The sequence below is a fragment of the Prionailurus bengalensis genome, chromosome A3 (genome assembly GCF_016509475.1).
Source record: "Prionailurus bengalensis isolate Pbe53 chromosome A3, Fcat_Pben_1.1_paternal_pri, whole genome shotgun sequence".
Lineage (NCBI taxonomy): Eukaryota > Metazoa > Chordata > Mammalia > Carnivora > Felidae > Prionailurus > Prionailurus bengalensis.
Window position 1 is genome coordinate 16,536,097 of NC_057354.1, and position 13,749 is coordinate 16,549,845.

The window sequence follows — 13,749 nt, forward strand, 5'->3', positions numbered from 1 at the left end:
CTCAGCACCCCACCACCTCCCTGTCTGACTCCACGCATGCATGGGCAGTGGTGGGCTGGCCACCACCCTGGGCTTGAACACATGGTCATGCTCCTCACTCTCTAGGTGAGGGAGGCAACAGACATACGCACAGGCTGGGTAGGAGCCAGGAACTCCGGGGTTTGTGCTTAACTCATTAATGAAAATCAGCAAGGCAGCAAAGTTGATTCAAAGAAATACAAGCAAAACTGCCCTACAGAGTAATGAAACTATCGCTTTGGGGGCTTTTAATCTTTTCTATGGGGCAGAAGTCATTTGCATCTCTACAGGGAAAAATTAATTTGCCTTGTAATCAGAGGAAAACAGTTTACATCTCTACCACTTCTTTCCCAAGTTAACATCTGACTTTACAGGGTGTAAAGTCCCCTAATGGATCATGAGTAATGAATCACAACAGCGGCACATTCTCCCAGAGGACCGGTAATTCTGGAGCAAGCCTGCTGGACAGTGCTGTGGTACGCCACTGAAAGAGCGTGCAGCTGTTGTTCAGGGCCCGATTTCCAAGTTTTATATATATTTTTCTTAACATCTCTCCTTTCTTGTGATCACAAATCATCCCCAAAGGTGATCCTTAACCACAGAAGATCAGTGTCTCCTGCCAATTTTCAGGTGTGCAACTTGGGGCAGGGGGCATAGTCCCCGGGGGCCCTGTGACATGGCTGGATGGGAAAGGGGTTATGTGACTCGCTGGGTGTGGCCTCACTCTGGACACCTGGCCTTCAGGAGCAATCAGACTCCAGGACTGCAATCCCGTGAGTGTCGGACTCAGGGCTTGCAGGATGGGTACAGTATAGGGATGCTCACCACAGACCTCAGCAGGCCCCCAAAAGGACCCTTCAGGCCACACAGGAGGGACCAGGAACTTTGGTCAAAGGCCCTGGATCCTGCAATGAGGACTGTCAGCCTGCACCAAGCAGATGAAAGTGACGCCGGGAACTGATAGGGAAACCGTGGGCCACTAGACAAGATTCAGGCCTCCGAGTCTGCGGGACAGTGAGGGGCAGTCTGCAGCAGAGCCCGTTCTGTTCCTGCCTCTATGTGCAGCTGGCCACCCTCCGGGCCCGGTCGTGTCCACCCCAGGAGAGGCTCTAGCAGGAGGAGGGATGCGGATACACCGCTGGATGAGGAAGAGATGACAGGGCACTACAGGTGGCCAAGAGCACATCAGCTGGAGCCAGACTGTGACCACCTCAGTCTGAATCCTGTTTTGGTGATGCTGGAGAAGTTACACAATCTCTCTGGGCCTCAGTTTTCCCATCGGCCAACGGGAGACAGATGATGGCACCTACCACCAGGACTGTGGTGAGGATTACATGGCTGCATACTTGTTATGTGCTTAGAACAGCGTCTGGCCCCAAGTGTCCGTTAAATAAAAAATAAAATAAAAATGGCTCCTGTCTGGCCTACGGCAGAAACTAAATTATCCTGAGGATGAAGCTGAACCGGATCCAGATGCGCCTCTCCCTGCCCCCCCCCCCCCCGCCCCGCCCAAGCCCAGGAGGTCAGGGTCTCTGCTAGAGGGGACAGGCGCCATGGCTCCTGCTCCCAGGCGTCTGCAGGGCCACCGTGTGGAAAGGGGTGAGAGGCCCTTATGAAGAAGGAAGGGAGGCAGAAGTGGTGGGATCAAGTTTATTCTGCCACGGGCTCATTGGGAGGCTCCCAGTGACAGCTTCCATCCTGGGCCCTTCTGGGCCTCTGTTTTTGGCCCCAGTAAAACAAGATGCTTTCCAACAGCCAGGGGCATTTGTCAGTGCAAAGAAAGGACAAGCCTGGATAGCTGGTGACCTCTCCCCTCCGACCTGTTCTTAAGAGGCAGGACCACCCACAACTCCAGGGATGTTGGGGGGGGGGCGTGTCCCCAGTGACTGGGGTGGTGGTGTTTGTTTTTAGTGCCCCATCCTGCGGTCAGCGTGGTCCAAAGATGCCTTCTGCTGGGCCACCCATTTTTATCAGCACATTTTCTCCTAAAAGGCCAATGTGGCCCTAAGATGTGACCCTGTGGATCTTGTCAAAGATGCTCAGCAAATTTAGCAGCTGAAGCCAGGTATCCCGAGTTCCAGTCACCACCATCCCCACTGCCCAGGCGTTCCAGCCAGTGGGCCCCGTTCTACCTGCTGATTTTCCTCCTCCGTGTCTTCCAGCAAAGGGTACAGTTAGACCCTTCTAGTCTTGTCTAGAGGTAGGTGATGCCAATTTCCACGCAGGGCCCACCCACTTGCTGACAGGAGGGCATCAGGGCTCTGCATCTCCACCCTCCCTACCTTGAAATGCGCTTCTGATTCCTCCTCCTGAGTTGAACTGGAGGGAGACGGCGTCGCTGACTTGCTCCCTGGGGGTGACGGGGAGCTGTGGGCGATGCCACTCCGGATGCCCATCTGAGAGATGAGCTGGGATTGGCTGAGGGCACTCATGTGGCTGGCCAGCATCGCCGGGCGGCCCAGGAGGGGCCCGGGCCGGCCCGAGTCGTAGGCAGCAACCTCCGAGTGGACCATCTCCTGGATCTAAGAGAATAGGACAGGGCATTGTGAGCTAGGGAGGACCCGCCGGCCACCATCACCTCTGCACCGTGGGACTCAGAGCAGCGGCATGCAGAGGAGAAGGCTGGGGGGCTCCACTCCCAGCTGGGCTTCCCCAGGCTCCAGCGGTGGGGTCGGGGGGTGGGCAGGGGTGAGATTCGGTGCACCCGGGGGCAGCCTACAGCCCCCTGACGGTTTGCCTTCTGTTGACATTCACCCTGGACAGATGGTTAGCAGTTCAGCCCTCGCCAGAGAGCTCAGGCCAGCAGTGAATTGATCATTTTACTGATAATTTTCCATTTACTGATACTGAGTCCTCCCTCCTAGAACACGGTGCGTCTGTTCATTTACTTGCTATGCAGCGCTACAGCAAAGAGCACAGGTGCTGGAGGCTGGCTGTGTTTTGGATCCCTATTCAGCCACTTCTAAGCTGCGTGACCTTGGCCCAGTTATGTAACCTCTCTGTGCCTCAGTTTCTTCATCCAAAAAAATGCAGATAATAATTAAAACTACCTTTTAGGTTTGGGTAGGACAAAATGTGCCTGGCCCCTAGTAAGCCATATATTGTGTATAAGTGTTTGTTAAAACACATAGAAGAAATAAATCCCTTAATAAAGCTTTGTACTTTTCTTCCTCTAAGTCAGTAATTTTCTCATCAAGTCTTCCCTGTATTTCTAACTTGTTATTTTTGGAATATAAGAAAGCTCCTGATTTTTACATACAGGCATTTCTCATACTAAATACATCTGTAGAACGGTGTGTTCTTTTCACCTAAATATTTTATATATACACGCACACACTGTTGAGTGAGGCATAACAATCTGCATACTCTTCTAATTATTTTTATTTCCTTTTTTTTAAAAGATTTTATTTTTAAGTAATCTCGACACCCAATGTGGGGCTCGAACCTACAACCCTGAGATCAAGAATCACATGCTCCACTGTCCGAGCCAGCCAGGCGCCCCTATTTTTATTTCCATTGCATCTGTGGTTATTTTTCCTTTTGTTAATTTCTCATGTTGAGGAGCTGTTTTCCTCCTATGTTCTCTTCATTAGGCAAGTTCATGGATTTCCCATTTTATTATGTGGGAGGTTTTTTTTCTCCTCAAAAGAATCCAATTTCTTTTTTTTCTAATTAAATAAAAAAAATTTTTAAGGTTTATTCCTGAGATAGAGAGACAGAGCACAAGCAGGGGAGGGGCAGAGACAGAGCACGAGCAGGGGAGGGGCAGAGACAGAGCACGAGCAGGGGAGGGGCAGAGAGAGACACACACAGAATCTGAGGCAGGCTCCAGGCTCCGAGCTGTCATCACAGGGCTCAATGTTGGTTTTTGTTGGAAAAACTGTCTTCATTATGGATTGAATGTTTTTTATGAAATTTTTAAAAGTTTATTTATTTATTTGGAGAGAGAGAGAGAGGCAGAGAGAGAGGCAGAGGGAGAGGGAGAGAGAATCCCAAGCGAGCTCTGCACTGTCAGCAGAGAGCCCAATGTGGGGCTTGAACTCACAAACTGTGAGATTGTGACCTCAGCTGAAACCAAGAGTTGGACACTTAACTGACTGAGCCACCCAGGTGCCCCATGAATGTTATTATTATTATTATAAAGTGCCTCCTTTTGCCTTGAATTCAGTGGAATCTGATCGGAACATCGCCGTCTTTGCCTGGATGTGTGTTTGTTTGATTTTGTCTGGTATGTCCTCAGTTCTGAGGAACTTTCTTTTTTAGGTTTGTCCTCATTTCCATTTTCTGGGGGGTTATCTTTGGCCAATGTTGGCGTTTGTGTTATGTGCTTTTTGAAAGACTGATTTTCACAATATTTTCCGTGGTTATTTTAGTTTCCATATTCTCTTTAGTTAATTCTGGTAAGTTACATACATATATACTTCAACTGGCTACTTTGTCCACATTTTAACATTAACAGCATATAACTGGGATAATGTTATCATATTTTTAACCTACTCTATAGTTTTTGTAGTTAAATCCTCATTCCCAATTACAATACTGTGAATGCATGTTGCTTTTTTAAAATTTCCTTCTCAAAAAGTTTATATGTTTATCTACCAAAGAACCAGTTCTTATATTAAAAAAAAATAAATTTGACAAGTTTTCTGATTATTAACTTTGCTTTCCTCTCTATTACTGTTGACCTCGGGTATCATAAGTTGCTTTTTAAGTAGCTTTTCAAATTAAATAATTTATTTACTTTCACATTTTATTTTCTTAAGTTATTTATTTTGAAAGAGAAAGCGAGCACAAGCAGGGGAGAGGCAGAGACAGAGAGAGGAGAGAGAGAAAGAGAGGGAGAGTGAATCCTGAGCAAGCCCCATGCTGTCAGCACAGAGCCTGATGCAGGGCTCAAACTCATGAACCATGAGATCATGATCTGAGTTGAAATCCAAAGTCAGATGCTTAACCGACTGAGCCACCCAGATGCCCCTCAGATTTTCTTTTCTAATAATATTACTATCTAGGGCAGAGGTTCAGACAGGGACCATTTGCAGAGAAATCTGGAAATATGTAGAGCCATTTCTGGCTGTCACAACTGGTGTGTGTGTGTGTGTGTGTGTGTGTGTGTGTGTGTGTAGTTGGTGCTACCAGCATCTAGCAGGTAGAGGTCAGGGATGATGCTAAATGTCCTACAATGTGTAGAATGCCCCCTCCATACACACACACCCAAAGAGTTATGTACCCCAAAATGTCAGTAGTGTTGAAGTTGAGAACCCCTGCTCCATAGCTATGATTTTTCCCTCACTGTATACCACACAAATATTTTAAAAAATATTCTACAGTGTTAGGCGGGGCGGGGGCGGGGGGGTGTTGCCTGTATGGCTCAGTTGGTTAAGCGTCCAGCTTTGGCTCAGGTCATGATCTCACAGTTCATGGGTTTGGGCCTCACATCGGGCTCTGTGCTGACACCTCAGAGCCTGGAGCCTACTCTGGATTCTGTCTCCCTCTCTCTCTGCCCCTCCCCCACCTGTGCTCACTCTCGCTCTCATTCTCATTCTCTCTCAAAAATAAACATTAATTTTTTTTTTTTTAATTCTATGGGGCACCTGGGTGGCTCAGTCGGTTGGGCATCCGACTCTTGGTTTTGGCTCAGGTCATGATCCTGGGATGGTGGGATCCTGTCCCACGTTGGGCTCCACACTGAGCATAGAGGCTGCTTGAGACTCTCTCTCTCTCTCTCTGCCCCTACTCATCCCCCCCCCAAATAAAAATATATATTCTACAACTGAAGTGTTGTTTGTTGGTTTTTCGTTTTGTTTTGTTTTTTACGTTAAGTTATTTGGAGAGGAGTCTTCATTTAATATATTCTTTTGTTATTATGGTCAGAAAACATGACTCCTAGAATTTTATCTTTTTGGTATTGGGGTTTTCATTATGGCTTAGGGTATGATGAGTTTTTGTAAAATGTTCATGTGTATCTGAAATCGTGTTTATGCTCCAATATACACATTTCTCTATATGTCTATTCAATCAACTGTTTTGACTACTCTAGCTGTGAGATTTCAAGAAAAATGAGTTAAAGCAGCTCCCACTGCTATTGTCTTCCCTTCAGTTTCTCTATGGAATTTAAACAGGTTTCTTCACATATACTGATGTAACGCTATTCATTCCCATAAATGTTCCAGAATGCTATACTTTCATGATGGCTTCTTCTTCTTAATAAAAAAACCCCAGTATCCTTGCCTCAATTAATGTTTTTATTTTAGATCCAACTTCACCTGTGATCAGTACCTCTATTTTACCACTGTTTATTACTGTCCTTCATCATTTTAAGTGTGCATCTTGTGAACAGCACATAAGTAGATTTTGGTTCTGAGTTCTTAATATAATATATTGTGAAATCTATATTTTATTATTATATTAATCATAAAGAAGCCCAGGAAACAGACTTCAAGTGAACTATTTCAAAGAGTAGAAACTTTTACAAAGAATTCAATTTAAAAATGGGCAAAGAACTTGAATAGATACTTTGAAGACTTACAAACGGCCAACAGGTACATGAAAAGGTCCATAACATCACTCATCATCAGGGAAATGCAAATCAAACCCACAATGTGGCACCACCTCATATCTGTTACAATGGCTATCATCAAAAATATACGAGATAAAAGTGTTGGTGAGGCTGTGAAAAAAAAAGGGAACCCTTGTGCACTGTTGGTGGGAGTGTAGATTGGAGCAGACACTCTGGAAAACAGTCTGGAGGTTCCTTGGAAAATTAAAAACAGAACTACCATGTGATCTGGCAATCCCACTTCTGGGTATCGATCCAAAAGAAATGAAATCACTACCTTGAAGAGAGATCTGCATCCCCGTTGTTCACTGCAGCATTATTTACCACAGCCAAGGCATGGAAACAACCTAAGTTTCTCTGAACAGATGAATAAACAGAAAGTGTGGAATGTATGTACAATGTTATTTGGCAACAAGCAAGAAGGAGATCTGCCTTTTGCAACAATATGGATGGGCCTTATACCAAGTGACATAAGGCAGACAGAGAAACACAGACTGTGCTCTCCCTCATGTCGGGTCTAAAAAAGCCAAACTCAAAGAAATAGGGAGTAGAACGGTGGTTTCCAGGGCCAGGGGCTGGGAAATGGGTGAAGGCGGTCAAAGGGAATAAACTTCCAACTACAGCATAAATAAGTTCTGGGTACCTAATGTACAGCACGGGGATTATAATTAACAATACTATATTGTATACTTGAAAGTCATTAAGAGCAGAGATCTTAAGTCATCACACACACGAAGGTAATTATGTGAGGGGATGCAGGTATTAACTAACCTTACTGTAATAATAATTTCACAAAATATTTGCATGCATTAAATCATCATGTTGTATACCTTAAAATAATATATGTTAAATGTTAGTACTATCTCAATAAAGCTGGGAAAAAATTTAACTCTCAAGAAATAAGAGTCGAAGGATTTAAAATCTCTAAACATCCCTCTTTCCACTTCCATGCGTAAATACCCTTCCTTCCCTGAATCTTAAGCAAGAGTCTGACATTATTTCCTCAAGGGCAAAATGGCCTTGGGGTTCTGTGTTTAGGACTTGTTTTTTCATTTTTCTTCCCAGCAGTGTGCTTAGAATTCTTTAGCCAGAGATTCCTGACTCTGTAATTTCATATTTTGCCAACATTTGATAATGGCAGACTTCCGAATTTTTGCAAATCTGCAAAGTGCGAAATGCTCTCAAACTTGTTCTAATTTGCACTGTCCTGACTACTAGAGAGGTTGAACACCTTTGCATACGTTTACTGGCCATTTGGGTGTCTATTTATACTGCTGTTAGAGTGTAAGCTAGTAAGGTAAACATTTCAGGAAGCAATCTGATAATACCCAGGTACACTGAAGACATGTAATTCGGTAACTTAGCAATTCTATTCTAAGATATTTATTATAAGGAACTTTCCCAGATGCACAAGAAGAAATAAATACTGCGGGATAAATCTCAAAGACATTAGAATGGGCAAATGATTGTCCTTTCGACGGAATGCTGAGCATGGCTCCTGGGCCTCTGGGTTATCTGTTTCTATAGGAATGTGTGCCTTTGTCTTTGACTAGGCAACTTTACAACTTTGTAAAAAAATGAAATTAGTGCATCTTTTTCATTGTTACATTTTTTCCAGTGTGGTAAAATACACACAACATACAATTTACCACCTTAACCAATTTTAAGAGTAGAGTTCACTTTCCCATTGTTGTGCGGCCATCCCCACCGTCCATCTCCAGGGCTCTTTCCATCTTGCAAAACTGCAACCCTACCTATAAAACAATAACTTCCTATTCCTCCCTCCCTGCAGCCCCTGGCAACCACCATTTCACTACTGTGACATTTGGCTACTATTCTATGAATCTGACTACCTTAGGTACCTCTTGTAAGTGAAATCATACAGAATTTGTTCTTCTGTGACCGGCTTATTTCACCAAGCAAAATGTCCTCAAGGTTCATCCACGTTGTAGCCTATACCAGACTTCCCTTCCTTGCATTGTTATTTAATTTTTTTTCTTCTTTTCTTTTTTAAAATATAATTTATTATCAAATTGGCTAACATATAGTGTCTCCAGTGTGCTCTTGGTTTTGGCAGAAGATTCCTGTGGTTCATCACTTACATACAACACCCAATGCTCATCCCAACAAGTGCCCTCCTCAATGCCTATCACCATTTTCCCCTCTCCCCCATTCCCCCACCAACCTTCAGTTTGTTCTCTGTTTTTAAGAGTCTCTTATGACTTCCCTTCCTTTTAAAGGCTGAATAAAATTCCATCGTATGTGGATGCTGCATTCATCCATTCATCTATTAATGGACACTTGGGTTGCTTCCACATTTTGGCTGTTGTGAATAATGTTGCTGTGAACGTGGGTGTTTAAATATCTCTTCAAGACTCCGCTTTCAATTCTTTGGGTTATAAACACAGAAATAGAGTTGCTGGATCATACAGTAATTCTACTTTTTTTAAAAAATGTTTATTTTTATTTTTGAGAGAGAGAGCATAAGCGGGAGAGGGCAAAGAGAGAGGGAGACATAGGATCCAAAGCAGACTCCAGGCTCCAAGCCATCAGCACAGAGCCCAATGTGGGGCTCAAAGCCATGAACTGTGAGATCACAACCTGAGCTGAAGTCGGACGCTTAACCGACTGAGCCACCCAGGCACCCCACAGTAATTCTACTTAATTTTTGAGGAACTGCCCTGTTGTTTTCTATAGTGGCTGCACCATTTTACATTCCCACCAATAGTACACAAGGTTTCAATTTCTCCACTTCTTGACCACCACTTGTAACTTTTCTTTTATAGGAGCCATCTTAGTGGGTATCAGGTAGAATGCAACTGATTCTTGTCAATAAAAATGCAAGCAAGTGTTGTCTGGTAGACATACAATTGATTCTACCTTGTAGAAAGAAGATTTCAAACACAGTATTCTGTTGCTCCAGTTTTACCTTTATTACAAAATTTATTTTATCATTCTGGGTTGCTGATATATATGTCTATTCATCAGATTCTCCTTTGAGCCAATTGTAATGTATTACTGGCTTTCTCACTAATGAATGTGTTAAATAAATTGACATGTCTTCATTTCGTATTTGTGTGAGAGTCATGAAGTTACCTTTCAAAAATTATATATTATAATAAAGATGATCATTGATATGGCATTTTCTAAGTTCCAGAAAAACTGGAAATAATGTGAATTTTCACCAATTAGGAAATGGTGAAAATCCGTGATATATTCACATAACGGAATTCTGTACAGAGTTCAAGGGAATGACCTGTAGCTACACCTGTCAGTGAGGTGGATGAACTCAGGAACAATAACGCATAAAAAGAGTTTCAAAAGGATCCATGCAGTAAAATACCTTAATGTACATGTTTATAACATAAAACATTACAATAAAGTGTTTAAGGACATATAAAAATGTAGTAAAAGCATTAAAAACAGGAAAAGCAGGAAAAGAAAGACAGATACAAAGGCTGCTTAATTTGTATCTGTAATATTTTATTTTTTCAAAAACAGACCCCAAACTACCAAACTAACAACAACAACAATAATAATAATATATAATATATAATATATAATATATTATATATATATATATATATATATATATATATATATATATATATATATATATATATATATAAAATCAGGGGCTCTTCAAAGCCTTGAATGTACTAGGTTCTGGGAAGTCTGGGAAGGCAGCTGGCATCCACATCACTTAGTTGGTTATGTGATGCATCCTGAAATAAGATAGGATTGGTGCCCTGATCTCCAGCTTGGGCCCCAAACACCTTCATTCCATTGCCTCGCTGCGTCTTCACTGGATGCCCCACAAGCACGTCAAACTTTACATGTTGAAAATGGAACTTAATTCTCCTTCAGTCTGCCTCACCAAGCCCCACACCTGGGCCCCAACCTTGATTTCTCTGTGTTCCTTGCACCCCTCTCCTGCCCCAGACACACCTGTGTTGGCTTGGCCTCTGCAGCGAATCCGAAGTCCCACACACACCTCTCCCCACCCTCCCCCCACCCCCCAAAGCCACTGCCATCTCCCAGTTTTCCTGTTTCATTGCCTGTTCATGGCTTACCTGAAACATCCTGTTTCATTGCCTGTTCTCCCACCTCCCACCAGCCTATTCCCCCACAATCACTGGACGGATCTCTCAAATAAGCGAATGAGACCATGCTATTCCCCTCCTCAAAAGTCTTCCTCAGCGTCCCCATTCCCTTGGGCTAAAACGTGCTCCACTTTCCACGGTTTTCAAGGCTGTGCATGATGGGCCCCAGTCTGACGCTCCAGCCCTTCCTGTACACTGTCCCCACCACACCTACTGCACCTCTAGCTTGCTTTGGCCTCCTCTCAGATCTTCAAATGCAGGAAGCCTACCCCGGCCTCAGGTTTCTGACCTGAGCTTTCCTCCCCTTGGTCTCTGCACGTGGCTCATCTTTCAGTTCTTAACTGGAATGTTACCTCTTCAGAGAAGCCTTCCCTGACTATGTTGTCTAAAAACCTAACCCACGACCATTATTTTGTATCATCATATTGTCTCTTTCTTTCATAATGGTTATTTCAAGCTATAAATTATTTTGCTCATTTATTTGTTCATGGTCTCCTGAGAGCATCCTCTGCCCAGGGCAGAACAGAAGTGCCGAACAGTTGAGGGTCCAGGAGTGCCCTTCAACCATGAGGGACCAGGAGAGTGTGGGAAAGCCTGGGCTCCCTCTCTCCTTGGCAGGGCGATTCCGAGTTGTGTTCCATGCTCTCCTCAGAGTGTCCGCAGCGGAACTGTGTTCCAGGGGCCACGGTGTCACAACTCCCCAGCCCACCCTTTCCTGGTTTTCTTCTCTTCCAGTCTCAATTCCCTTCATCCTTTGTGTGGCTTCCTGGGGTCACCCCCAAACAAAATACTTGCACCCAAACCTTTGCATCAGAGTCTGATTTAGGGAGGGGGTCCCAAATTAAGATACCAGCCCCCTCTCTGGTGCTATGCTGGCCACTGGAGTGACCCCACTCAAGTAGAAAGGGTGTCCTCCCTGCTCAGAATCTTCAGAAGCTCCTGCAGGGTCTGTTAGCATTGTCTTAGCCTGTGAAACAAAGATTTGCATGCACCACCTCTGTCTTCCTGACCTTTCCAGATCATTCCCAGAGCTCCATGTGGGCTTCCCTCTAAATGGAGACTTTCCCCTGTGGCTCACTGCTCCCTCCCTCCATGTCAGCATCCTTTGAGGCTTACCTGAAACATCACCTCCTCAGAGAGGCCTCCCCTGACCTCCCTTTCCAGCCACACCCCTTTCCTGAGCTTTCCCAGGGCTCAGCATGGTGGGCATCAAGCATCTGCTTCTGTGCAGACATGGCCTGGCATCCAGCTGGCACTTAGGAGATATCTGGTGGCCAGGGGCACCAAGCCTCCTGCTTCTCTCATGGAAACATATGGGCACACTTAGGAGCAGCTCCTGTGGCCTCTCCAGGAAGGATGAGCCAGAGGAAACAGTAAGGAGGCATCGTTGTGAACTTAATTATATTCGCCTAGCTTAATAGATTCTCGGAGGGGCAGGAACACAAAGGTGTTTTTCACAAATTCCCCATTTGCAGCCTCTGTGGAGAGGAGCCCCAGGTGCCAGGGTGCCCCCACCCAGAGGGGAGAGGATAAGAAATCACACCTACACCTTCCTGCCTTCTGCTGATTCGCAGAACTAACACCCCGCCTGCTTCGTCTGAGGCAGGGACATGTATCATTAAACACAGCCTCACACTCTGCCTGGAGAATTGGGACTTTTTTCTGAAGGCGACAGCAGCTCAGCTCAGTTGTGTCCTTTCACTGAAGCTTTTGCCTCAGCTCTAGAGGGGCCAGAAACTTCTTCATTTCTAAGCACAGTCACACCCCAAAGGAAAACTAACGAACCACTGACCAGCATTTTACAATCCCTCCCGTGGTCCAGAGTGGTTCTTTCCAACAGATACTAATCCCTCTGTTCTACACAGGATGGTAACAATTGTGATAATGATTAAAAATACTTAATATTTTACTGGATGTGTGCTCACTATGTGCTGGGCACCATGCCATGAGCTGCATGAACACTGTTATCACCCCCATTTTACAATAAAGACCCTGAAACTCAGAGAGGTTGAGTGACTCTCCCAAGGTCACACAGCCAGGAAGTGAGAAAGTCAGAATTCTGGTTGTCTTCTGAGACTGAGATCTTTTCATGGCACCCACACAGATCTTAATGGCTCTAATGTGGGTGGAGGGTAATGAACCTGCTCTCATAGGGCAGCTGTGAGGATCCAATGAAAGGTAACTTTGCACAGAGCCTGGCACTGGTATGTGTTCCTTTCCTTCATCCCCTCACAAACTTGCTGGAGGTATAAACTTGATGTTTGAACCAGATCTCAACCGGGCTAAGAGGTGAGAAACAATGGAAGTGTCTGGAAAGTGAGAGAAGTATGAGAGAAGCCAGAAAGGAGGCTCCAGTGAGAATAAAAATAACAGCATTAGGCTTGGCACTAGGGTAGTACTTCACAAATATTTATTTGTTATATCAGGAGTTGGCAGGCTTCTTCTATAAAGGGCCAGATATTAAATATGCTAGGCTTTGCGGGCCAGATGGCCTCTGTTACAACTATTCAATTCTACCATTGTAGTGCAAAAGCAGCCCTAGACAATATGTAAATGAATGATCGTGGCTGTATTCCAATAAAACTTTATTTACAAAAACAAGTGGAGAGCCAGAATTGGCCTATAGCCATAGGTTGCCAATCTCTGCATTTTTTTTTAATTTTGTTTTTGTTTTGTTTTTGAGAAAGAGAGAGAGTGTGCGTGAGTATGCCGTTGGGGAGGGGCAGAGAGACAGAATCCCAAGCAGGCTCCGCACTGTCAACACAGAGACTGACTCAGGGCTCAATCTCACGAACTGTGATGTTGGCCTGAGCCAACGTCAAGAGTTGGATGCTTAACCAACTGAGCCACCCAGGCATCCCTCCAATCTCAGTTTTAGCTGAATGTGAAGTAAACAGAAATAGTGGTAGAGGCACTACCCTTCAGGTGGCAGTTACATCTGCCAGGCACTGACCTTCTGAGCACATTTAATTCTCACCCAGCCATGGGAGGAGGTAGGTTTATCATCAGCATCCTACAGATGTGACAGCTGAGGCTCAAAAAGGGAAGGAACATGCCCACGGTCATTTAGGG

At 44.7% G+C, this 13,749-nt stretch overlaps 1 protein-coding gene across 5 annotated transcripts in view; it reads right to left on the bottom strand.

Annotated features, from left to right (window-relative positions):
• TOX2 (TOX high mobility group box family member 2) overlaps window positions 1-13,749 on the bottom strand; it is a 136,444-nt gene that overhangs the window by 6,335 nt on the left and 116,360 nt on the right. For all 5 annotated transcript variants that reach the window (XM_043602328.1, XM_043602327.1, XM_043602329.1 and 2 more), the window contains one exon: window positions 2,301-2,540. In XM_043602328.1, the coding sequence (XP_043458263.1) occupies window positions 2,301-2,540 (240 nt within the window). The remainder of the gene's footprint in view (window positions 1-2,300; window positions 2,541-13,749) is intronic.